Source organism: Pundamilia nyererei, unplaced genomic scaffold (genome assembly GCF_000239375.1).
Source record: "Pundamilia nyererei isolate P.nyererei 1_Seehausen unplaced genomic scaffold, PunNye1.0 scaffold00080, whole genome shotgun sequence".
Taxonomy (NCBI): Eukaryota; Metazoa; Chordata; class Actinopteri; order Cichliformes; family Cichlidae; genus Pundamilia; species Pundamilia nyererei.
Window position 1 is genome coordinate 1574834 of NW_005187481.1, and position 26858 is coordinate 1601691.

Sequence of the window (26858 nt, forward strand, 5' to 3'; positions counted from 1 at the left end):
GTGGGATTAACGTGTGAAAAGTGAAGTACCAGTTAGCACTCCATTTGAGAGGCCAGTATCATTATCCTCTCACTGGCAAGGCAGAACCCCCCCCCCCCCACAAACACGCACACACAGTTCAAGTGGAATAATAAAGCTCTCTCAATGAGAGAATAAAGTGAGTTCAAGCTGCTCTTGATTGCACTCCAGTGCAATATGGGAAAGATAACCCTTTCGCACCACAAGCGTGACAACTACTCTGACCTCACACAGACTGCTCAAATTCAACACACAAATTAAAAGTACTCGCAGCTCCAGCAGGAACGATATCCATGCCTCGCTGCAGAACAGACCTCCTCTGATATGACGGTTGCATGGTGGAGCGCTTGCTGGAACTTTAGAACCATGGCATGCCGCTGCAACCACTGCACGCCCCACCTCATCAGACACATCTCGGACACGCCTGGAAAAGCAACACCTCTCACACAATACTTCTAAAGAGTCATTTGAAATCTACGACCAATGCACTAATCCACTTACTTCTAAGAGACGGGGAACGTGGTAAGAAGAATCTAACAGAGGGCCCAAGTGAGAAGTGAAACTACACAATGAAGGCAAGAGGTGGTTTCAAAAGAGCGTGCCAGTAAAGCTGTGGGAAGTAAGACCGCTGATCGGCAGAGGATCCCTAATGCCCTCCTCAGCCTGAAAGACATCTAACCCTAGCGGCGTTTCTGGCACGATACATTATCATGATTGAAACATTATCATGCCCGTCTGATAACCCTACTAAACCAATCCTTCATGTTACAAATGGATGCTTTCTGAAGAACACACCCAGAGAACAGCAAATAGGACTTCCAAATGTCGTCTTCAGTTTGTCTTGAGTTTTTCGGAGACAGAAAACTATCTATATCAGCAGACCGCAACTGTATTCTCCCCTCCTGCCAAAGATCTCTGCTTATCTTTAAGATTTCATCACATCAGTCTTTTTTTTCCCAATTCTTGTTACTACCCCATTTGTTTTACTGTGTAGGAAGCATCCAGTTTAAGAAAAGCATGACAAAATCACTCCAAAGTCTGCTAACTCTCTAAAAACGGTCTACAAAATTTGAAAATAAGGACAAATAAAGCAACTGCAACATTTGAACAGCCTTAAAATCTTGTGCTAGAGGATCCATTTAGACTGGCTTGGCATAGCAAACACAAACACAGTCATTGCATGGCAAAGAATTACACAAAGGAACCCAAGAGGTGACTGCACGTTTCCACTAGAGCTGTGATCTAAGATATTACGAGTCACGTGTTCTCAGACAAGTCGATTGTTGTCAGATTTTTTTATCTTTATGCTGCCACTTGCAGTAACAACGCAGCGTGTATGAACAGCTGCACCGTGAGCTCACAGCCAACTAGTCGCTGAAGCAGTTTAAACAATCAAAAGTACAGCTATAATCAGTGGAAATAAGAAAAAATACAATGACACACACACACGTACAGCTGAGGCATAAAATCAGCTAATGAAACGCAGACTGATGCACTTTTTATCTCCCCTTCAGGACTCGTTTGATTTCTGATTCTGATCCTACAGCAGGAAAGGATCCTGAAAGCTTGCGAGGTCTATAAAGCAGCAAACTTTGACTTGAAGTAACCACATCCACTGCTTCCACTTCTGACTTTCAGAGACAGCCCCTAATAACGGTCTCATAGGCACAGGAAAGACACCCAGGAGCCTTCAAGAAACATGTGAGAGCGGCACGGCCTGTCCATTGTCATATAGAACAATGCTGGTGCAAAATGTGTCCACATGACAGCATTTCTCAGGAAGTACTCTGCCAGATCACATCCTGTTCCAGAGACAAGGTATGCATGACCACAGATGAAGAGGGGGTGAAAATGTGGAGCAGGATTCGCTTTGTACTCTTTGTTTTGAACCCGTTTATCTAGCTCAGCTCAGGCCCATATTTGATCATATACACACACACACACACACACACACACACACACACACACACACACACACACACACACACATATATATATATGGTTTTGGGTTTCGGCTGGGACCGAACAGAAAGGCTACAAATATCCAAACTGATTTGCTTTGTTTGCTTTGGTTTCATTCAGTTGAAGAATTTGAATGTTCTTTTAAGACCAGGCTTCTTTACTCGAGCCTGTAAAAATTTGTTCCTGCACAGAATAGCTGCCAACTCGCACCTGATGCCTGTCAGCCAGCGAGGGAGCAACCAAATTATTTTATAGAGATTCATACAGTATTCTCAAACTGGATAAAAAGCTGCAGCTGAGTCCATAAAACAGCTCAGTCATCTCTCCTTTGCCTTTGGGTAAATTATTACCCCCCCAGGCCTTGCTGGTGATATTTGTATTTGTGATTCTAAGAGGTTACGGACACAGTGTAACCTGTCGTTTAAGGGGCTTCTTCCTTCATTAGCAGCAATTCTGGACCGCGCTAAGTATTTCTAAAAAGTAGCTCATTATATCACTGTGAGGCTGAATAGAAAGCAATACTTTTTTTTTAATGTAGGGCAACAGCCCAGTTGTTCACGGGGTGTTTGGTTATAAAGAGATAAAAGAGACATGGATAATTGATAGCCTCTAGCCAATCAGGAGTGAGTATTCCTTTTAGCTAAGGTACAAGGCTTTAAATAAACCATGAACCAGAAAACCCCCATCATCTATTATGTCTCCAGGATGTCACTGTGACATTTGAAGGCTTTGAACTTGTAATATTCAACTGTTTTCCACATCTACAAGCCTCATCAAAATATACTGTCTGTATCAGCCATTTATATGCCACAGCACCCCCCTCCTCTTCCCATCACCCTCCTCAGCAACATCCAGGCCTGAGATTAAAAAAAAAACAAAAAAACAACTGGCCCTTTTGTTGAAACGACTGCAGAAGAGAGCTATATGTATAACCCTGTTTCGCATGTATCAGTTATCATTGTGTGGTAAACCGAAAAAACGCACTCCCCCGTCCCTCATTTGAATTTTCCTGAAACATGCAAAGTGAGAGAAATATAGCGTGCGTCCTGTGCTGACGCCTGCACGCCACCAGGCATGACTTCTCCACCGTGCCGCCTGCTATAGTAGGGTATGTTGCTCCAAAAGAGCAACGCGCAAAGCAATGTCAAGTCATCCCCGCACGACGTAGGTGAATCGGCATCCAGATGCAGGAGAGCAGCAGCAGCAGCACACCAGCCTTTGCCTGCTGGATGAGGTTAGGGAGGGGGGGGGGGGGTAACCACATGGATCGCGTCGTACATTTGTATTTGTCTCACAGGCCCCACTGTATGGAGGCAAAACCAAGTGCAGAGCGCCATGCACGAACATATACATATGTCTATATAAATAAAAGCCGTGAGTGCCTATTGAATGTGTGCCATGAGGCCAGGTTCAATACAGCTGCACGGCACGGTGCTGGGAACTATCCAAGGAGCTCCGGGCAAATAAAGAATATTCTAGAGGGATAGTAAAACCCAACGGGACAAAGCAAAACTTCATTATGGGCTCCTTTTATTGGTTTTTTTTTTGAGTCACCTCTACACAGCGAGCCAGCAGTAGCCCGTAAAGCGACAAAATGTGCTCGGCTCACTGACACTGATAGGGCGCCTCAGCCAATATTCAGCCTGGGAGGCGGACATAGCGCTGGGGCTTCATGACTCCGCAATTTGGCTATACTGCTTTCTATCTCCGGACGGGGCTTATGCACGGAGCCCGTGCTCGGGAGGAGGAGGAGAGGGGGAAGCTCATTACCTCTAAAGTTCGTATTTCCTGCTGTGTGAGGTCGTTGGTGGCGGCGCATTTGGTGCGTAGCCCCTGTAAGCTGGAGATGGAGATATCAATCATATTCTGGATCAGTTCGCACTGATGTAGCGCGGCCATCGCTGCGCCACCGCCGCTATCCCTCTCCGGCTGCTCATCACTCTCGACCATCTTTCCGCCTTTAGCAGACACACTATCCATTCCTCGGCATTGGGCACGGCTGGAAGGGCTGGAGTCAAAGTGTTAAGCTAAAAAAATGTAAAATAAAAATAAATCAAACATATGCAGCAGTCCGGCGACGCAGCGACCTATTGTGGAAGTTAGCTGACAGCAATTGTCCCCAGCTCCGAATCTGGAAAAAAAAAAAAAGAAAAGAAAAGAAATGGAAGCCCTGTGTGCAAACAAAAATGTTGACAGAGATGAAAATAAGGTGCTCGACGGTGACCCGGGTCCAAAGTCCAGTGAGGCTCGACTGAGAGGATACTCAAAGCTTCCACCGACACAGCTCTGACAGAGGCTTCCACCGTCTGTCAGCTGTTGGGAACATCATGGAGCGCGGTGCAATCTGGGAAATGAAGTCATATGGGTTACACCAACGTGCACTCCTCTGTCGTTCGTTAGTTGCTCACGCAAGAAAGCGAATGAAGAAAATGAAGGTTTTGAGAAGTATTAAAGTAACTTGTCTTCATCCGGGTGTCCTCCTATTTATTTTAATTTATTTTTTGTTGTATTGCAAGCTAGGAAAAGCGTATTAATAATACAATTAACGACGGCTTAATTGCATTAAACAGTTTTGATATACTGCAGGCTGAGCTGTCACGTGCTTACTGGCACTTATCAGGGTTTTTGTTGTTTTAAATGTCCGTGCTTCTCCTATTGTGACCATTTTTCAGCTGGGAGAAGATTAGTATGCAGGGTCACAGGTAGAGAAGCCTAAATCCAGGGGCGATTCTAGGATGAAACATTTAGGGGGGGCTCAGCCTCCAATCATAATGTAATGCATACAGTACACGTGTCTGTGTAAAGGCCGTTAGGCTCAACAATATTCTCCACAATTTTTCAAAGTAAGTTAAAGAACTATTTGTAGAAAAGTGAGTGAGAGGAGAAATGTGCTGTTTCAGTCTCTTAACCACATAAAGACAGTCCATCTTACTTACGCAACTACTTATCTCTTACTTCTACTTAAAAACCTCAGTGTGACTGCACTGTAATATCACCACATCAACAACTGTGGACATTTAAATCTGTGTTAACTGTAACCTGTACCCACTCCAACAGATATCCATTGGTATCCATTCAGTAATACCAAAAAATATTACTTTACTGAATGAATATTACTTTACTACTGTGATTTTTTTAGTGCAATTTAGGGATGCTAAGTACCCCCCCCCCCCCCCCAAATAGGCCTAAAATCACCAATATACTTAGATAAATAAAGATTATGTAAATGACTTTGTATAGGTCCTACCTTGTAACAGGAATGATCTTTGTGTTTCAAAATGACTTGACACCATTCATGATAGATATGTTTGACAGATTATAGGCCAGCAGGTCATTTTAGCAAATAGTGGAAATCGCTTTTTGGCAGCAAAGTAGATAATAAAGCAACTGCAAAATAATGCAAAATATACTGCTGTGGTGCTACGAGGACGTCCAGGCCTCAGCATACTCCCACTTTTTCTATTCTGATTGCAGATCTGTACAGAGAGGCAGGGCAATTCTAGAGTAGCTTTGGACACCAAGAATAATCACCACCTTTCACCTCACTTGCAGCTCCATACACTGTCATTATACTGTGTGGAGCAAAGCTGATGCACCAGAAGAACTATTTGGATAGGAAATTTAGCAATATGATTACAAGAGTGCCAACTAGTATATCCCCATATTCCTTGTATTTACATTTATTTAAAGACTGTGAATCAGTGCTGAATCCTCAGCTCATCAGATCAAGCTCACAGACTGTAGGCGACATCATAACTGCATAGTGAAATATACAAGATGTACTTTGAGTAAAAGTGAGCTTTACACCCAGAGAATAAAGGATATGTGCATATTTAGTACACTTTTATATGCATATTTGGCACAAAAGAGACTAAAAAGTGATTTTATTGTCATCCTCACAGAGCATCGAAAGCCATAGGATGCATGGAGGCAGAAATGAAGGAATAACAATTTGTTACTGCAAAGTCGAAGCCGAGGTAGGTCGTCTGTCCTCATATCAGGACAGTGCATATTATATCTGTGGGGGTGGGATGAATTTGCAGGTTTCCACAACCGTTAAGTAGCAGTACACATGGCTTATTGCTGCAATGAGGGTGTGATGTTCCTTCCTTTAATATACCCTGATTATACAATGGAACGTGAGTCACTTCTCATGTAGCCCTGTGTTCCTTCTCCTCCATCTGTCTGTCTCTTCTCCTCTTCTGATTTGCAGGAAACTGTAACTGTGTCTTACACTGGCCAAAAAAAAATAAATAAATTTTTTACACCAGTCCAAATATCAGCCGCACATGGTAGCACATAGAAATCAGACAGTGCAGAAGTGAAAAACCAAGTAGAGGGATTAGAAACCTCACTCTAGCTGTTTTGGTACACCACTGAGTCAGCCTCAAATCACTAGAAGCTATTAAAGTCAAAATGAACAACTTTAGTTCGGCTTAAAATAATCTGTAACCCGGCTGTATTAAAATGTTATGTTTATTAATGCACATACAGTATAAGCAAGTTCTTTAAATTTAGAATCATGGGTTGAGAAAGGTGACGCTGATAAGTAGTCTCTTTATGTTTGAAGTTTAATCAATATTTACTCACAAACAACACGTCAAGTTGGACAGACCTAAATCTCGACTGAAACACAAAAGAGACTTACTAGGAAATCCGACAAGCTTAGATTGCTATATGAAATATTAAAATGTAAGTCGATTAAACTAAGCAGCTTGTTGAATTGCTTTATCTTTTCAAGGCGACACTGTAACTTTCTCACAAATATATTAGAAGTACATGTAGGAGCCTTGCTGTAATGGAATGAAACAGACACAAAGTCTCACTCTCGAGTTATTGTTGTTGTTGGTCCACCACTTTGTGAATTCAGCCTTGCTGTATTAACAGCACAGATTTGATGATGAAATGCCAGCAGGACACCACGCCAATTTCAGCTCCTCTCTGCCTTCAAAATCAAGTTACAAAGCGGTAACAGAGGGATCATTGTAATAAGGGCTTTACAAAGAAAACAATACTAGTATGCTAAAAGTTTCTCTACTCGAGGACATGCTCTAGTAATCAAACACACCGAGCAAAATGGAAAAGATGGTTATTCTGTGTTTCGAAATATAACGACAGCTATTTTTGGATCCTGTGTCTTTGTAGGGGACATAACTATTAAACTCACATATGACAAAAATGTGTTTTTTGAGCAGTTTTTATTTTTTTACCTCATGTGCGCTCTTTCTCATGAAACATGTACCGTATTGCTAAGGACAACAAAAAAAGAAAAATCAGTCTCACCATTTGTTCTTCCTCCCCATTTTCTGTTTTTGCTGCAGTTTTTTCCCCCAAGATTTTGTTTCCATTTTAAATGAGACTTGAAAATAACTGGCCATTGACCTCAGAAATATGATTGTACATCATGTAAGAAATCGCACAAGTATCTGAGTGGAGCATAAGCACAACGGTCAGCTCGCTTGACACAACTCAGAGAGCTGAGGACGACATGATCCTTTCCCAGCCTCATGGTCTCTTAAGCCCTTTAAACTGTTGTACTATTGGACAGCCAAGGCACAACACGCAGCACGGAGCTCCCGGCTTTAGATTAAATTAGACCGTAGACAATCTAATTCCATCTGCTTTGCTAGCCAGGATTCCCAGCAGGCATCCCTTCAGGTCTTCAGAGGGTGAGCCCCAAAAACAGCATTTAAGACCCGCGACCTCTGACCTGGAAAGCCTGCCCACGAGGCCTGCAGCATAGCTAACAAGACACTTGTCTCATTGCACTGTTTGGATACTTATCCCAGGTGCACATAGCTTTGTAAACCCTTAAGTATTTTCTATAATTCTGCACAATCGCGATTTTTACATCAGTGAGACAAAACATCACAAGTCAGGCTATTTATTTAGCCCAGTAGTAATTATCCAATCATAAATGTTTTCATTAGATAACAGTTTCTGGATTACAGGCAGGAGAGTTCACCTGAACTCCTTCACCATGAGGTCTTTTTGTTGTTGTGTCCCGCAGAGTGTGGTGTGTATTGTCTTGTTGAAATAAGCAAGTTCTTCCCTGAATGGCAGCATATGTGGCTCCCAAACCTGTATATATTGTTCACAGGATTAATGGGACCTTCACAGATTTACAAATTACTCATACCATGTGCGCAGATACCATCACAGATGCTGGCTATTGAGCCAGATGGTCTCTCTCTTTATCCATGAATGCAACTTCTGTGATTTAAAAAAAAAGATTTCAGTTTTAGTGTAACTTGAAGGATCAATTCAGTATGAGTTTTTCTTCTTTAATGACACTTCTGTAGATGATAAAATCATTAAGCGTCCATAGAATTTTAAATTGTTGGCCTATGTGCCCACAAAGCCTTCACAACTTGATGACCCACTCCACAGCTTTACTTTAGAAAAGCTCTGGGAGTTCCTCTGTTATTTCGCCCAGTCCTGTTAATATTTAGCATAATTAGTTGTGAGATGTTCCACTGGTGGGAAACTCATTCTTAAGAATTTTGTAACTTTGCAGTCTTTTGTTATTTACAGCAAGCAGGTTTTAAATAATTTGATCATCACTGATTGCTGTTTTTAGTGGTATTTTTTACACAACTTCCCAGTAGAAACCTTTTAGTTTTTAGCTCTTATTTATCCAGAAATACAGTCTTTTGTGTGCTTCCTACTTTCATTACTTTAGTTATAAATACTGCATTCGAAATTTTGGGTCAGTTAAAAAAAAGGTGACAGTCATAAATCTGCTTTGGTGCTCTGAAAAATGCTTTGCTTTTGCTGATTTTTTTTTTAACTAACTATACATACCAACATTTTACATTAGCTAAGAGGTGAATTTCAGTTGCTCCATTTTATTTTGAAAGAATCAGTGAGAATTATTCCAATTCAGGACCATTTTTAAGAAGTAATTTTACAGTTCTTAAATATGTCCATCAACAGCATTTCGATTAATTGTGAGTCATAGAAAAGCATGTTTTACAGTGCCAGAAAAACACACTCAAATGGTATGATGCACTTAGGTAACTAACTAAAATAACAAAGAACAAATGTATAGGAAATGCCTTCACTTTTAGTCCCTTATAAATGAAATTTAAACTAATACTGAAAATAATAAAAGTAAACTGAACACTTAAAAAAAATGGAAACTAAAATAAGAAAACTCACCCTGCGAACTAATTAAAACAAAACTAAATGTAAGAAAAATGTGCAAAATAAAATGAAGCAAAACAAAAATCAGCTACTATCACTCTGGCTGTCAGTTTGGTAAATAAATGTAATTTTAAAACAATACTTTCAAATACAGACCTATGTACACACTGTTTGATGTGACTGCATGAATCACAACGTGAATAAAGAAGTAAGACAGCAGTGAACTGCAGCTGATTTCTCCACTCCACACAGTGGCCAACACCACCATCTGCTGGACATCTGTTAAAAAGAGTGTTAAAGAACTTCCATTGGATAAAATCAAGAAAATTAGATCTCATATGGATATGAAAGGATATGCATACTCATAAGCAGTCATTATTGATAACATTAAAAGTCTGTGTTTCACACACACTAGCAGTGGACATTAAACACTTGAACAGAGCATGTGTTGGGCTGATGGCTTTCATGGTTGATTAACAGCACCTGCTCCAACCAGCCTCTCGGTTTGTTTCCTGCTTGGTAAACTGGTGGAACAGTTTACCCAATTCAGTCATTTCAGCTAGCAATGCAAAGAATACATTATCTAAGAATGAAACATGATTTGTGTGTGTGTGTGTGTGTGTGTGTGTGTTTGTGCGTCCAACATGTGAAGGCCAGTCTGTTTCAGAAAGAGCTGTTCTAACAGTCAAAACCGTTCTTACAGCACATCAAAGTGAGAACACATAATAAGTTACCAACAGTAAGCATAAGTACAGTACTACAGCTGGTCTGGTTTGAATTTTGTTGGCTGTGACACAATTGAGTTATTATCCAGTCTGACCTTGTATGGATTCATCCTTCAACTTTTTTTTTCTTTTTAGATAAACTATTATTTTAAAAATATTCAAAATTGTATTTCACTTAAAGTATATAGAGTTCCAGTGGCTTGCAAATGTTAATATATGTTACACAAAAGGTTTATACAAATCTACATTCTTGCTGAATTCAGAAACCTTTCTTATTTTGTGAAATATTAGATTTAAACTCTTTCAAACATGTATTTGAATGCAACTGTGAGAAACATTTAGAACGGATAAACAACTTTGTCATTGTGTGCACAGCTACTGTGTGTATGCTAATCAAATCTAGGGAAACTAGCTGAGGTTATAAAGCTCAGGCCCACATTTTCTTATATGCTGCTAGGAAAATGGGGAATAGGTTTACTAAAACATGAGCAAATATATGTGGAAAACAGAGTTTGTACAATCTCAAGCTCGAATGTCTATATTTAATACAGCTCTTCTGTTGTAATGGCCTACCTCTGCCCCATTTCCCTTCTTTAAATGCTGATGAAGCGCTAATGAGTGAATGAGCCACTCTTCCACTGAAGCCATTTCTGATGAGGCTTCAGTGAACAGTAGATGGATCAACTTAAGGGACAGATGAATCCTTAATCTCTATTTTTCCTATTTCTTAACAATGGGACCTTCAGGTACTGTTCATCTGCAGTTTTTAAATGATTTTATTTATTAAGGGAAAAAACTACCCAAACCTACCTGGCACTAGATAAAGTAACTGTCCCCTAAACCGAAAGTTGTTGTGCCACCTTTGGCAGCAAAAACTGCAATTAGATGTTTGTCATTGAGGAATTCTGCCCCCCTCTTATTTGCTGAGTTCTTTTAATTCAGACCGTGCGTTTGTTGGTATGATGTTCTTTTAATTTTTAATTAAATGCTGTGTTAGTTTGACCCCACGTGTAACGGGAGGCAATCCAAAAAGTTACATTTTTGTCTAGTTGCCTCAGAATATTTTCTCAACAGACTCTGACCATCAACATGTTCTGACCTTAACTGAGACAAGTGAGGCCTGCAGTTCAGACGCTGCTCTGGGTTCTTTTCTGATTTCCTGGATGAGTCGGCGATGTGCTCTTGGGAGTAATTTTGGTAGGCTGCCGACTACTGGGAACGTTCACCACTGTTCCAGGGACAATGAATCTCCCCAAAGGTTTGTCCCAAAGGTTTAGGAACGAGTTTGTGGCCTTTTCCAGGCTAATACATGTCAATGTTTTTGTTTCTGTTTTAGTTCATGGCATGTTCTGTTTTTTTGTTGTCGTTTTTGTTAGATTCTTTCACCTAATGTTCTTTGTCCAACGGGTTTCTATTTAAGTGATTTCTTGATTCAACAGGTCTAGCAATAATTAGTCCTGGGTGTGGCGAGTGAAAAGGAAAGGATAATCAGCAGCACGGAGGGTTATAAGTTTCATTAAGATCCTGATGTTTGTAGTTACAGTGCTGTCTTAACTTTGAACTATACTTAATACATAAACACATTTGATAGTTTTCTTTTATTTAGACAACCCAAATAAAAGGCACATAACATTGCGCATGTTTATGTAATAATCTGACAAACGTACATTTAAAAAAAAATGTAGGAATGTTTGACCTTTCTGCTACTCAGAAAGCCTAGTGTCTCATATATACAAAATTATCAATGTTAATGTTCTAATACAAAAAATTTATAAAAAAGGTTATCTTTCACATCTATTGTAACTACCTTATCCTTGGAACTAAAATAGTTTTGTACAAAGATATACATTCAACTGCTTTCACAAGTGTCCTGGAATTTCCAATTAACCATTTTCCTTAAAAATAAAGAGATGTTCAATTCCACCAGAAATATTCAGTTTATCACATCATTGTTTCAAATTTGGCAAACAGGCTATTATAGTGTATCTACGTAAATATAACAAAAATAAAAAAAAACAAAAACGCTAGACTAATATTTTGTTTAAAACAAAACTTGGGGAAAAAAAGAAAAAGAAAAAAAAAAGACAAACATGCATATTGCATTTTTCAGTATAAACTCTGTCAACTCAGATGAGCTGAAACACTGCTGAAATACCATGGCATTCACTAAAAACAAACAAACAAACAAACAAACAAAAAAAAAAAAGAAGGTCAACAGCTACAGTGTTCGGGGTCATGCATTGTCAGTCTCGCCTGTTGTTTCAGTGGACACAAACTTGCATTTGATTAAACAGTTCCCAGCCACATACTGTACCTATGCAGACTGAGACTTTAAAGGAAATTTAAAAAGGTAAACAGCATGCATTCCATTGTACAGTCATTTATCATTTTAAATGGACGGCTATTAAAAACAAAACAAAAAGTCTTGGACAACTTCTTCCTCACTGAAGTCAAACCCCACGATGCCAAATCTTTTAGGGAATCCAAAAAGTTACATGGAGAGGAATCATGACACGTGGTAGATATCAGTATAAAAAGAACCGCGTTCATGAGTAATGGGGCTTTTCTATACGTTTCCTGAGCGAAGCATCCTTAGCATATGGTTGGGGATGAAACAGAAAAAAAAGAAAGAAAGAAAAAAGTAAAAGTGTGCAGAAGAGTCAGCCAAAAGTATGCTGCTTTAAAAACAAAAATAAGGTGACACTTAAAATCAGACCTTGATTAATGAAACATTCAGTTTGAAAATCATTACTGACATCCATTGTGTAATCAAAATCACCAACACTTTGAGGGTTGGATTCGAAATTTTAGAAGTTAAAACTTGTTCAAGTGTTCCCTCGGTTTTTTTGTTTTTATTTGTTTTTTGAGCAGTACGTTTAGTCACCACCATGGTGACGGGTAACAGCCTGAAAAAGCTTCACTGCAAGGCTTTCCACAATCAGCCACTAGATGGTGCTCAAGTGCTTGCGGTTGCTGCAAAAAACACTGAGACGCCACTTTGATCTTCAATAATACTGCTGTTCACCTGTATGCAGGATATTCTTTCAGTGCAAGATTCGTTCCATTCTGAATTCATGAAGAAAACCAAAAAAAAATTAACACTACAAATAGGAAAATAAAAACAGAACTTTGAGTGTCCATACATACAAAAACAAATAGAAATATTTCATAGTCAAGAGGACAGTGTCTTGATATCCACTTGCTAAAAGCAAAAATTAAAATGCTGACGTGGAAAATACATTACTATGTCAACTGTACAAGTTAGTCAGTGTACCTCAAGAGCATACCTATTATCTGAGAATACAAAAGAAATGCTATAGCAATGTGAAAAAATATTCTTCCATGCAAATGGAAGCTGCTGTCCCTTTTACTAGACTCATTTCCTATAACATTAAATAGTGATTAGCAGGCTATAGTTAAAAAACAAAAAAAAAACAAAAACCAATATACAAAGTAACACCCAGAGACTTTGGGAGAGAACTTGTAAAACATCAAATACAGCAATTTATAGTTATTGCTTCAGTTCATTTCCCATCTCCCTTTTACAAAAAGCACTGATGTGTTTTCCTAAGGAGTCCTCGAGGATGAGGAATCCTCTCATTTGTCATAATACAAATCACAGTTTCATCGTTCTAACTGACTACACTAAGTCTTACGGCTGTCCTGATTTCAAGATAAATCCTACTCAAATTCTACTCTTATTCTGCGTCCCATGCCAGTCACTTAACCTCGGTTGGGACACAGCTGGGACTTGGTCAGCTCCTACTGGCCGCACAGCTCGTGTAAATATTCACTTCAGAGCTCGGAGAAGTGAGCGCTGTTCTAGGTGAGAAAGAGCCGAGCCCGAGGTTCAGCTGTGAGGACAGGAGTCTCTTGTTTCACTTCATTTTCCCTTTCTTCTTGGCCAGTTCACCTTGCTCCCTCCTTTTTATCTTTTATTTTAATTTTTTTTTTTTTTACATTTTTTACCAAGGTGGGGATGAAGGCAAGACTTGGGAGAGAAAAGGCATGCTATCCACTGGCCTCATGGCGATGTTGAGCGGCCCGGCTATATTCATAGGCATCGGGGTTGTGATCGCGACAGGGTGGGCGATATTCATAGGCGCGGTTGCCGGGATGTTCACGGAGGCGATGTTGACGGGCCCAGTGATGGTGACAGGGTGCTGGAGGCTGACTGGAGATGTGATGTTGACCGTGTTGGTGCTAATGTTCATTTGTGCGGCGATGGTGACGGGGTTGTTGTTGTTCACATTGCCCCGATTCATCGCTGAAGTGATGGGGGCAGAGATGGTCACAGGCGTGGCTGAAGAAGAATTGCAGACTTCGTTACCGTCTGGAGAAACCCAAGAACAAGCATTTTACTTAGCTTTGCAGCATTTAGCAAAAACAAAAACAACACCATTATCTTGTACTTTGCACAAATATTACAGCAATAGCGAGGATCAGCACTGGTCAGTGGTGCTCAACATGTACAGGTTGACAGCTTTTATGACAACTGCAGCGGTATGGTGACCAACAAAATGAGTCTTGCTAATACATAAAGAGACTGGCATTTAATACTTTTTTTTTTTTTTTAAAGTCCGCACTCTTGAAAAAAAAAAGAGAAGAGCATGAAATTTTAGGACAACACCTTAGATGGTTTGAGCTAGTTTCAAAAACCACATTTTTCTAAAAATGCTCTCCACTCGAAGCTCTGGCAAACTCACAGCCTGTACGATATTACTGCCTTTATCCCTTATTGCTTACAGTAATGCGAAGGCAATATGCAGGGATTGGTTTCCATCGTTTTTAAATGCACGGCCCTATGGTGCTGCTGTATTTGCTCCCAGTGTGTGACGAACCTTTGTTACAGGAGTTAAAGTTGGTCTGCCCGTGAGTCTTCAGATGACTGGTGATGTAGGCTGCGCTGAGCATCTTTCCGCAGATACTACAGGTGACTTTGCCTTCATGTCTAATCATGTGGGAACGGAGTCTGTCTTTGGTGGCGAAAGCAGAGGTACAGGCCTGGTGTCGCACAGCAGATGGGGTAAAAGGTCAGTGCAGTGAAATCACGATATTAAAAATGATTAAAACAAAAACAAAACAAGCTGCAAAGTAGCCATTTTTCTCACCGTTACTTGACATTTAAACGGTCTTTCTGAGGAATGCACATGCTTCACATGGCAGCTCAAGTGGTCTGGCCTAGATAAAAATGACAACAAAAACATGGTTAAAATTTAAAGACGATACATTTGAGTTCCATTAGATATAGATGAGACAATTTGTACTTCATTGTGTGGAGATTTATTTATAATATGGTTTCTGTAACCCAACAAAAAGCTACCAGTTGTAGGGCTGGTATAACATCTGCTAACACTTTTAAAAGACTTCACCAAATTCATTTGACATTTATTTTGCTTGCGATTTAACCAAACCTATATGTTGTTACAATACATACAACAAGTGTTAATAATTTACTAAAGGCGCATCATGGACGTGCACAAGCATAAAGTGAAAAGCCTAACATGCATTACAAGTGCAGAAGTGTACGGATGTGCTCTGTTTACTTAGATAATGAGGGGATGGGCACAAAAAGAAATCCCGAAAAATTCAGTCAATGGTAGTTAATTCTCCATGATCAATCGTGCGTAAATGTGTTTGACCTACTTTTGAACACACACACAATGAAAAGAAAGGACATTTTTGACATGATATTTGAATAAACTGACAGTTTGATTATTATTGCTGTGCTTAGTTCCTAACAACCTTGTTATTATATGAAAATGAAATGAATATGAAGTTCCAGGAATTTTCTTGATACTTCTTAACACAAGTCCTAATCTGAATTTGCATCTCTCTCTGAGGATTAGAAGAAGACCACGTATGGCACAACTGTTGTTCAACAAACAACAATAATCCATGGCTGTGCTGACTTGTGTTTCTGATAAGAACATGTACCTGTGCCAAAATATGATGTGTATATTTATAGGTATTAAAAACTGCCTTTAAGGGAAAACTATTATAACTGAGCATATAGAGAAGATCTATATTGCTCCTTTTGTTATAGAACTTTAAGCGGGGATTTGAGAACACTTAATATCTACTTACACCATGACTGTACTGATATACCTTGTCTATTACACAATAAAAAAACAAACAAAAAAACCCCACTGAAAACTGATTAAGAAATTGCTGAAACTTGCCTTCTGTATTCCAAGTGTTCAAGCTTAAACTAAAGCTTCATAATGTGTTTTTATGTCAAACTAGCTATAAAAACAAACAAACATACATATAATTTGCAAAGTTCACAGGAAAACTGCTTGAGATTTACAGCGAAAGGCCAACATTCACAAACGTCTTCGTGGCACTGATCCTCCTCTGTCAGCATGTCAGTTCTAGTGAAGCTGTGAGCTGAATCATGTTAGAAGTGCCATAATGGAGTGAGCAAGGGCTACTGCTTTGGCAGCTGCTTCCAAACCGGAAAGTTTCATGCTGCTGGAGTCCTTTCTTTTTTTCTTCTTTTTAAAAAAATAAAATCAGAGGAGTCAAGTAGGATCTTCTCATGGGTGCCATGAACCGGAATAAAGATTTTTTTCTTTTCCCCTTGCCCCACTGATGAGGAGAGCAGACTCCAGACAGTGCCTGTCTACAGATCCGGCTGAGTGGCAGTGACTCAGTGCCCTGTTACTCAGTCCTCATTCTCACTTTCCAGTATGCTGATGAATCGCTGCTCGACGTCACCAAGTTGGAGGCATGCCTGAGATTGCCCTACACAGCACAGTGCTAATGTTACCGCTTGGCCAGGGTACACTGCTGATGTTTTTGTTGAAGCAGTGTATTGCGGCACACAGCTTGCTGTTTTTTTGTTTTTAATGTTATCACGACTCTCTGCTAAGTCAATACTGATTTATGTACACATCAGGTTTAACAAACACTTGGCTTTTAACAAAATTTTAAATGAATGTCACTATTAAACCTTCTTAAAGTCATTACTTCATGTTAAAAGTGTTGACCTAAACATTACCGCATGGTTCAGTGAATTCCCAGGGGAAAGAGTCTGTGACATGCTGGCGGGAACTGCAAAGTGACAAGTGACGCCTCCCCCTCCTTTGGTACTTCACTGGTGCTCTTCCATGTGCGACTTTTTAAACATGTGGTTGAAATGGTGTGGGGGGTCATTACAAGTACAAGTTTAAACTGCTAACCCCAGCAATAAACATAAAAAAAAAAAAAAGGCCACGTTGGGGCAACACGGACACTAGATTGACATTATTTGCTCTATATCAAATCACAGTGCGGCTGACTATTCCAAACACCATGACGTGAATAATTCACTTACAAATGTACAAGCTGTTGGGTAGCAGTTTCAGTGTACCTTTGGTAAAGCATGAAATATGTAGAATCTAGCATTTGCATTCAAAACTAACTGCATGCATGAAAGATGGTAAAATTTAATACTTCAGTCTATTAAGCATGTTTTTTTTTTCCTTAGCAGCAGCCATTTGTGGACTGCCAAGGACACACTCATAAAAGACTGGTTGTTAGAATGTATTTATCATTATTTATTTATTGAAATTCTGCATAGACAAGTCAGGACTTTTCCCTATGACCCCCGAATGCAATCACCAGAGGGTGAAATTACTTTTTGTCTCCCCTCCCATAAGAATAAATTAGCTCTCAGATGCACATTTCCTGTTTATAGTAGCCTTGTTAGTTGTTGATTAAAAGCACAAGAATAGAACAGAAGGGTTGTAAAAACAGCGCCATTTTTTCATCAGTTTACTATTTTCTTGTGCCACTCTGTATTATCAGTGTGGCTGACATTCTCACTGCCTACCAAACCCCTTGAAGGACTGATCACATGTACACACGAGGAGTGCTACTAGCTTCTTAGTGCACTCAGTTTCACAATTCCACAGACAACCTAAGTAAACTCATCCCAAACAAACTAGTGGCTAGTGCAACAACAAGGAGGACACTTTGTCAGGTTTGTGGACAGGCCGATTAGCTTAGCTGGAGAACTCCAGTAAATAAAACCTAAAGCACTTCATTTCTTGCTCCATATTTGAGGGCTGTTCTTTGTCTAAAGTTGTCAATAAACTGACAGCTCCTGCTTTAGGAGACCAGCTGTAGTAAAAAAAAACAATCAAACAAAAAACCCCAAGCAGCAAACTACTAAGTTGGCATTCTTCACATCTTCATATGGACATTTTCCATATGAAAGGCAAGACTTCACTTTGGTTTTGAACCAACAAACACTTCTTGTTGTTATCTCACACACTTTCATCACAGCAGAAATGCTCTTGCAGCTGCCAGTAGTTGATTATTGTAAGCTAATGGGTCCAAGCTACTGTGGTTTTATCTGCAAGTAAGCTTGAAGCCTGACAAAATGGATGCTTGTGGGAAACCAGCTGCCACAACAAGGTAAGGTTGTTTCAAACATCTTCGAGACCTCGGTGGCCATAACATGTTTTTAGGACTTCTTGTTCTTCTTATCAGTGCAAATTATTTTTTGTTTGGGGTTTTTATCTCAAAATGACATTTAGACCATCTATTATCTGCATGGTGGTACTGTATAATAAAGAATGTTAAGCCATTATCTAACAGAGACTAAAACTTCATCCAGCACCTCATGAACTAAATGATTGTAATTTAAAACAGTAATCTTATCTCCCTATGGAATTCCTGTGTCAGTCTGAATCCCTATGACAGACCTGTTTGGCAGGATATTGGAAAAACAAATTCACATTGGAGATGCTCAATGTGGAAAATTCTTTTTAAACTAGAAACATACTGAACAATTTAGGTGTAGAATTAACAAATACAGACAGGTGAGTAACTGAAGGGAAAAACTGACAGCAGCATTATCAGTCAATCTAGTGGAGTTGAACTATTGATGACTGTTGTACTAGTTTCCTTACAGATCAAAGGACAAAAACCTGATCCTTACCTGGAAAAGCCTTTTCCACACACAGAACATACGTAGGGCTTATGGACACCCCCATCGTGAGAGCGAACATGGTAGGTCATGCGGTCCTTCCTTTTAAAGCGTTGCTGGCAGATGGGACACTCAAAAGGCTTCTCATCTGAATGGGACAGCTTGTGACGATTCAGGTGGTATACGTCGCGAAAGGCTTTGCCGCACATCTCACATCCATGGTTCTTCTTGACAGGTTTGGCAGGTTTCTTCGGGACATTTTGCTGCGGCACATTGCCCATTGCAGGTGATGTCATGATACTTGTGCCTGAGGAAACAGAGGTTGTTGCTGTGGAGAGGATGCCAGCTACTGTGGAGATGTAGGAAGAGTTGCCGTTGTTTTCTCGTGGCATGGTGCCGATCATGGGGACCATGGTGGGGGCTGTTTGGGCTGTCTTCTTTGGACGTGAAACCATCTTGATACCGGTGTGGCTGGACTCATGACGTCGCAGGTGGTAACTGTCGCGAAAGGCCTTGTTACAGTAGCCGCAGACAAAAGGGGTTTTGCCTTTGTGTTCTTTCTTTATCACAGGCACTGGAAGCCGCTGACCACCTCCGCTGGCGACATTGTCTTTGAGAAGCTCAGCAACATTGGCAGGTGGCTTCTGGTCTATTTGGATAGGCAGGATAGGCTTCTGGTCAACTTGCTCAGCTCCTGCATTGAGAAGTGGTAGCAGGCTGTTCTGGGCCACCTGGTGCTGGTGGTGGAGGGCTTCATTGGCCTGCTGATGAATCAAACACAGAGGGTTTTTGGTTAAATGAAGATGAATACTACACTTCTACTTATAAAACAAAAGTAACAAGGTACTAAAGATGATACTAAAGATTTAATAATAATAATAATGATAACAACTGCGAGAGAAAAATAAAGTCGCCATAATCTAAAGAAAAAAAAAAACAAAAAACAAACTTAATAATGACCAAGAAACAAAAAGCGTTGAAGCCAGGTGTTCCCTCACTGGAAACTCTGACAACTCAATAAACACAATATGTGTTAGTAATCTGTTACAGAATACAAAACTGTGCTGGATGAAAAAGGATACCATCGTGACGGTGCTCACATTCATCATGTGACTGCAAAACAGGCATACCAAATAAGAGCCGTAGCAGAGCGCAGTTTAACTACCGGTACCAAGAAGGCAGGTACCCAGCTGATTTGGGATAACCATACTTCTGCTCTATTGTGTAAGTAAAGGAGTTAAAAGACAGGAAAATAAAGGGCAACAGACTAAATAAAACTTTACATCTGGAATAACTGCTTTGAGATTTTTTTGCACCCCCCCCTGGGGATCTGCAAGTACAAACCAATGCCAGCTACTGCCGCAGCACAAATGGGATGAAATGGCTGGTTGTAATTACCAATAGCAACAAGATGCTAAGCTGGGGTTTCACTCATTAAGTAATCAAATTTCCTGGCTAAATGGATCAGACACAATTTGAGTTTCAATAATAATAATAATAATGGATTGGATTTATATAGCGCTTTTCAAGGCACCCAAAGCGCTTTACCACTATTCATTCACTCTCACATTCATACACTGGTGGAGGCAGCTACGGTTGTAGCCACAGCTGCCCGGGGCAGACTGACAGAAGCGAGGCTGCCATATCGCGCCATCGGCCCCTCTGGCCAACACCAGTAGGCAAGTAGGGTAAAGTGTCTTGACCAAGGACACAACGACCAGGACAGAGAGCCCAGGGATCGAACCGGCAACCTTTTGTACCATTGCTGTGACCAGCTAAAATCATCCATGACTGTTTGGGCGTACTTGGGGCAGAATGGAGATAGTGGAAGCTGTATGAAATCCGGCTGCCTTATTTTCTTTAAAAAAATAAATAAACAAAAAAAATGACATCACAATAAATATCAATGGAGTTTAATTCAGTTATTAGTTCAGTTACAAAAAAAAAAAAAAATCTATCACACTTCTCATAACAATTCATTCTTTTTCATATATCCAAATATGAAAAAAAAAAAAGAAACACAGTTAACACCGTTTTTTTCAGTGACTGGACACACTCAGGTCTACTCTGTCGATGTTGTCAACCACCAGCAAGAAAAGCAAGCTGAAATACTTGACCTTTCTCTTTGAGGTTCAATCATCCATCGAAGAAGGCTAGCCAAGAAAAAAGTTGCAAAAGAGGAGACGGGACAGAAAAGAAAAATGAACCTCACAATGTCCTCCTTATGTCATCTAGCCTATTGTGAAAGACACAAATCTGAGCAGTGATGCACTCGGGCCTCAGCAGGGGATCTTTGTATGCTCATCTTCATTGATTTGGCTCATCTATTCATGGGACGGGGACATTGTTTATCCACACACTACTCAGCGAAACTAGCCGTCATTCCTACATATGCAATGGGACCTGGGAACTCGAGGAGAATGCCACCCATCCATTTGTCTGAGCACCTGCTTACACTTGCCACCTTCCAGGATTAGTCATCATCATGCCAATGCTAACCCGTCCGCTGGCACAACAGGGGTGGGGAGAGCTTTATGTTTGGGTTGGAGGGGGGAGGTGGGGTACTAGCAGTGAACCCCCCTTTGTGAAGCTTGTGAACAGCAGACGTAGCCAGTGTAGACAGCCTGGCCCTCTATGCAGAGGTGCAGGGCCTGTAAGCTGCTGTGCCTTCATGCAGCTCTGACCATTTTGACACAAATGCGCTCTGACAACTGGGGCTGCTCCCTCATAAATAACATCAAAATGGAGGGAGTGTCCTGATGGCTCCATGGGCCACTGTAGGCTTGAATTGCGCTCACGGTCTGAGTTAGATTATGCGCTGTCTTTCTTTAGTCTTTTGTGCCACACTCTACAGCTGCTTGCCGAAATCTCAATTTTTCCATCACAGGCAAAAACTGATGACAGGGATGAAAAGGGGGGCAGAGAAAGAAACAAAACTTCTAATTATATAATTTGTTTTTCGAGTACATCTAATTTTTGAGGAGTTTTTTTCTAGGTCCTTCTTTCAAGTTCTGAATTTTTTTGGCTGCCGTCTAGTTTGCTTAGTGGGCAAACTTCTGAAATGTTGTCAATCCCCTAATTTTTTTTTAATGATCCCAAAAAGTTGTAATTCAGGGATTCATTTGGTTAAGGCATATTTTTTCGTACAGATATTTGAGTTCTACTAAGAGTGAACAAACCTTTAAGGACATTCAACAGAGGCTAGTCTTCTAAACATCCAGAATGGGTGGCATTTAACACCCCTATAGCTAATAGGTGTGCTGTATTACAATGAGCAATCGCTGTGACATTGAGACAAAACACATGTCAAAATAAATAGATACATTTAAAAAAAAAAAACACCATAAAAATGTACCCAAAAAACTATGAAACGCTTAAACATCTACAAAAATAGCCAAGCAGATATACCCTGCATTTCTGATGTAACCCATTTTATAGACCTGTGCTTTTCATTTCAGTCAAAATGACCAGAATTATATTGTACCGTAAAAACATGAACCTTCCATATGAGCAGAAAAACACATGGAACTGATTCTCGACGGCACCAACAAGCCTCAATATTTTCCTTTCTTTTTTTAAACAAAGGTAATAATAAGTAATATATGTAACATATTTACCTTTGTTTAAAAAAAAAAAAAAAAAGAAAAAAAAAAAAGGGGGGGGGGGGGGGGCAGCGACAAGCAAAATACTGTGCACGTTGGAGGAGAGAAAAAAATAAAAAAATAGAATACATAATAGTTACTACCAAGTCTAAAGCTCTAGCAAGAGCATCCAAAACATGTTTTATATAAACAGTAATTGTGCAATTTCAAAAGGGGTTGTTTGTTATGAAGGTCCAGTTTTAAGCAAAACAAAGACTTTGAGTTAGTGATACTTGATAACATCCCTCACTAACACCATGCTTATGCACACTCTTTCAGTGTCATGTAAGTTGGGTATTATTTCAAGTCAATGTGATTACTGAAAAATTTAATATTTTCAGTACAGTCTATTCATCTGATGAGTTTCATTTTGTTACTGAGATTTGCCATCTGAATGTTTTGGTAAAATAGGGCAAAACAGAAACAAAGAATCTTTTACACAATTTCCACTTACCATAAAGCATTCATTTTCACTGTGGGTTTCTGAGTGGCTATTGCAGTTTCTGGAGAAAGCCAAAACTGATTTTCGTGCACACATGGATTGCGTTATAACTTTTCTCACTTACCTAAAAGGGTTATTAGTGTAACACTTCACACATCCATGTTCAGAGTGCTGAAAACAGCATGATTCACCAATTTTCCTGAATGTAGCCTCACAAACACTGCCCCCCCCCCCCCCCCTCCCCTCTTTTGAACATGTTTTCCCCACATTGTGCATTTACCTGACAGGAGGATATGCAGCAGGTAATATTTAAGCTGGTTTACGCAACAACACTGGTCATTTAAAACACCTGACAAAGCTTTTCAGAAAATATCACCAATTTTCATGTAAACTTCTTGTTTACAAAAAACAAACTAATGTGTTGAAAAACAATGAAGTTAAAAAAAATGCTTCAAAGTGTTCCAGGAGCCTGAATTTAAAGGCACACTGATTTACATGAAACTGACACAGTAACAGTGTGAGGTACATAATACACGCAGGGCCTCTGGCTAGACGCCAGATACTGCATGACAAATGACATTGTCTGTCTGCCTTTTCAATTATGAAGAAATAGTACACAAAGATGTGAATGAACGACCACTCCGACAGCAGAGCAAATTATCAGAAACTCAGGAAAAAAACAAAGTGTCCAAAAAGCAGTGAAATGAACACAACTTAAGATGGATTTCTTTAAACTATTTGCCAAAGTGAGCTATTCAGATTCTTTGCAGCCATTGATGTCCTTACACCAAGCAGTGAAAGCTTAATCAGAGCATTAATGATCAGTTTTTTTCCACACTTTAGAAGACTTTTAAAAAGAGAAGTGGCTCTTTAGCATGAAAACTATAAATTGTGCACTTCTATTCACATATCCTGTTTTTCCCCGTTGTCATTGACATATTTATTTATTACACAAAATATATTACTATTAGACAAAGGCTGCAGCACCAACTACTGCAGCAGGTTAAACTCTAGACCTTCATCTGATCATTAAAGCCTGGAATAAAATAAAGTCGTGAACATTACAAATGCAGATTTGAAGGGTTTACTGAAAAGTAATTTTTGGGAATGATCCTGAAGTTACTGGGAAGTTCCTCCCACGAGGAGAACTTTGCAACACCCACTAAAGTGTTGAGTCAAAGGTAAAAATTAATTTTAAGCACTGGAAATACACAAGAGACCGCAGAATAGTGGTAAACCTGGAAAAATGGTGCGTATTGGGAATGGAAACAAAAAAAACAAATATTTATATTGCATTGGGGTTACACAAAAACGGACTCAACTGTAAAACATGAAATCTTTATCCTTACAAAACTCATTTGCTCCATGTTCCGAGCTCATTTCTTGTAGCCTAGGTAAGGCCATGCGATTGAGAAGCTCACAAATACGAGTGAACAATAGCCTTCATTCTTAGCACATATTGAAATTCACTAAACCGTGACAGATATCACTCTAAACCGCAGCACTCGCTTTCCTTCCCAGCACGCATTTATTCATTTCGTAACGCCGTTGCTAATTTCAAATGCGCCTCTTCGCTGCTAGTGTTAGCTGATGTTGTGTGCATAGTTTGAATTCCTTTCCACCACGGTCACCAGAATAAATAGCTTAGTTAATAAGCAGAGAATCTGCACAGCGCTGGTCGTCAAGTCTTGTAACGTTAGTTTTGCAAGCTCATTATGGCAGCCTCGCCCACATTAAGCTAAATTAGCAAGCGAGTGTAATTAAGGTAGCCCGAACATCGTTAGCTACTTGGCTAGTTAGTGTCTAACCGGCTGGAGCAGGCGGAAAGTTCACCGCGGACTTGAGAACCGCCGTTAGTAAATCTCAGCAGCTAAAAACCTCTGTGTACACTTAACCAGAGATTTGCCAAATCTACAATGCGTGTTCTGTTATTTACGCTACACTGAAACATGTCGCAGCGTTACATCTCATTATCCCACGGCGCCTGATCAAAGCCTTCAGTCAAAGGGGGGAAAAAACAGGTCTGTCTCGATTGTAACGGTGCAGTGGCGTCTCCTGCTTCACTCCAAGTGATCCCGCATGTTTGGCTCCGGCTAGGCAAACAAACTTAAAAAAAACAAGGAATCACAAACGCTGTCGAAGTATTAAACGCAAATACCCAAATATCGTCGGGGTAAGAAAACATGCCGCTTTTCAAACAATGCTTGGAGAGATTAGATTTTTTGTTCTAGCGTCATTCCCAAGCCTCACAGCTGGAAGCCTGGATTCATATACCATTGTTTTGCTTGGTTACTTGTTCTTGACATTAATCGTTTAAAAACTGGATTTACCACTAAGATATGAAACCGTTTGCAATTCTACGGTTGTTTTACCGACTATTCCGGTTTCCCTCCAAAAGAGACAACTTACTTGAAAAAGAAACGTACTCCAGCTCGGCTCCATTTCCACACTTACTAATTCTGTAGGAAACCTAGTAGAAGCCTACAACAAAGCAACCAAACATGGCAGCTAAACAACTTCCGGTGACCTCAAGGGCTGAACCACTTTGCGCAGGATTTGGCGGGGTTCATTAAATTTCGTATTTTGAAATGAATTCGTACGCATAACTCGTGAAATATGAATTAATCACTAACAAGAATAGCAACTTACGATGTATGTTGAATTCAAATTCACAAGAGATTGTATGAATTGTTCCCGTGTTATTACGATAGTAATCTGGTGGCGTTGGATTTTTAAAACACCCCCCTGGATGGTATTTGCTGATGCTGTGAGGGGAATTTGTTATATTAGATTGTCGCATGTGGCTGGGAAATGATTGCGTTTCAGTAACGTTTCGTCCTTTTTAAAAGGGAAAAAAAAGATGCTAGCGTGTTGTTCTGGGCGGTCGTCTTTCCCACTGTGCCAAGTGGTTCATTTTAGAGAAGTAATTTGAGTGCGAGTTTATTTTCATTCATGTAATAGGGATGAATGAAAAGGCAGAGCCATAATGTCCTAAATTTACTTTTTACGTCATGTACACTTGGGTTAAAATTGATTCTAGTTCCATCTTTCATCATTACCTGCAGAATTTGGCTATTAGTATTTACCACAACCTCGAGGTAATGATGCAAGCCTCAGATATGCTTCTGAATAGATAAAGTCCTGCAGATGCTGTTTTTTTTTTGCGTGAGATAACTTGTACATTAAACAAAAACAACATTTTTATATAAGCTCTTGGAAAATGAAAATTATCGCTTTCTAAAAAAGGGCTTTCATCCTTTATTTACAATTCACACATACACACACACGCACGCACGCGCACAATGCAGTGCAATCCTTAACTGTCATCCAAATGTCAATTGTCATTCACCATCCAACTGTATAAGGAATGGTAATATATTAGGGACTCAGTGGTAACTGACAGGGAATGAGTCATAGTTTCCTTGTATTATCCTGGTGGTGTGAGTCAGATAGGTTTCATTCCTTAATCTTAGTCAGGTGATAAGAAAAGGTTGATATGACATTTTTCTTTGGAAATGAATAATTCATTAACATTCTCCACTGAAGCTGACCAAGAAGTCCTCATAGATAGAGACAGACAGTATAGGTGAAAAATATATGGTAAACCATACATTACTAAAAAAAAGGTACAGAGACTCTGCAAGACCAGTAGGTGATGCTACAAAACCTTAAAAAGCAACAGGAGGTCTTACTACTTCAACAATTCCATGTTCCTTGTTAGATTTATAATTTCATTGTTCATACAAGTTAAATAATATTCAGACTGACTGGTAATGTTCAAAAGTTCAAAAAGTATTGTAGTTCATTCTTAAAACCTTTCTAATGAACATTGGGAAAATAATAACTGGATACTGTGGGGATTTTTCACTTTTCATTTTGAGATTTTGGAAGAAATGTATTACAAAAAATTGGCAACCTGTTCAGGGTGTGCCCTGTCTCTCACCCTATGATCACAGGGACAGACTCTAAAACCCTCGTGATGCTGAATTGGGCAGTGGAAGGTGGAT

At 39.8% G+C, this 26858-nt stretch overlaps 2 protein-coding genes across 8 annotated transcripts in view; both read right to left on the bottom strand.

The window, feature by feature from the left end:
• ksr1a (kinase suppressor of ras 1a) overlaps positions 1-7284 on the bottom strand; it is a 30875-nt gene extending 23591 nt beyond the window's left edge. For 5 of the 7 annotated variants that reach the window (XM_013912087.1, XM_013912091.1, XM_013912090.1 and 2 more), the window contains exon 1: positions 3751-4388. In XM_013912087.1, coding sequence (XP_013767541.1) covers positions 3751-3960 — 210 coding nt within the window. In that variant the 5' untranslated portion in view covers positions 3961-4388. Of the gene's footprint in view, positions 1-3750; positions 4389-7263 lie in introns of those variants that run through there. The other 2 variants (XM_013912086.1, XM_013912092.1) reach the window with 2 other exon arrangements.
• Positions 7285-11896: 4612 nt separating this feature from the next.
• On the bottom strand, positions 11897-25349 carry vezf1a (vascular endothelial zinc finger 1a). Its single transcript, XM_005737877.1, has 5 exons — positions 25261-25349; positions 18781-19532; positions 14963-15032; positions 14693-14855; positions 11897-14184 (listed from the first exon to the last, which is right to left on the bottom strand). Exons 1-5 carry the CDS (start codon positions 25291-25293, stop codon positions 13817-13819), a joined length of 1386 nt encoding a protein of 461 aa, XP_005737934.1. The 5' UTR covers positions 25294-25349; the 3' UTR covers positions 11897-13816.
• Between the last annotated feature and the right edge of the window lie 1509 nt (positions 25350-26858).

Coding starts and splice junctions, on each gene's coding strand:
- vezf1a (XM_005737877.1), bottom strand. CDS start 25,293: ATGGAGCCGAGCTGGAGTACGTTTCTTTTTCAA. Junction 19,533..25,260: donor GGAGTACGTTTCTTTTTCAA/GTAAGTTGTCTC, acceptor TTGATTCATCAG/CAGGCCAATGAAGCCCTCCA. Junction 14,856..14,962: donor CGTTTAAATGTCAAGTAACG/GTGAGAAAAATG, acceptor GTGCGACACCAG/GCCTGTACCTCTGCTTTCGC.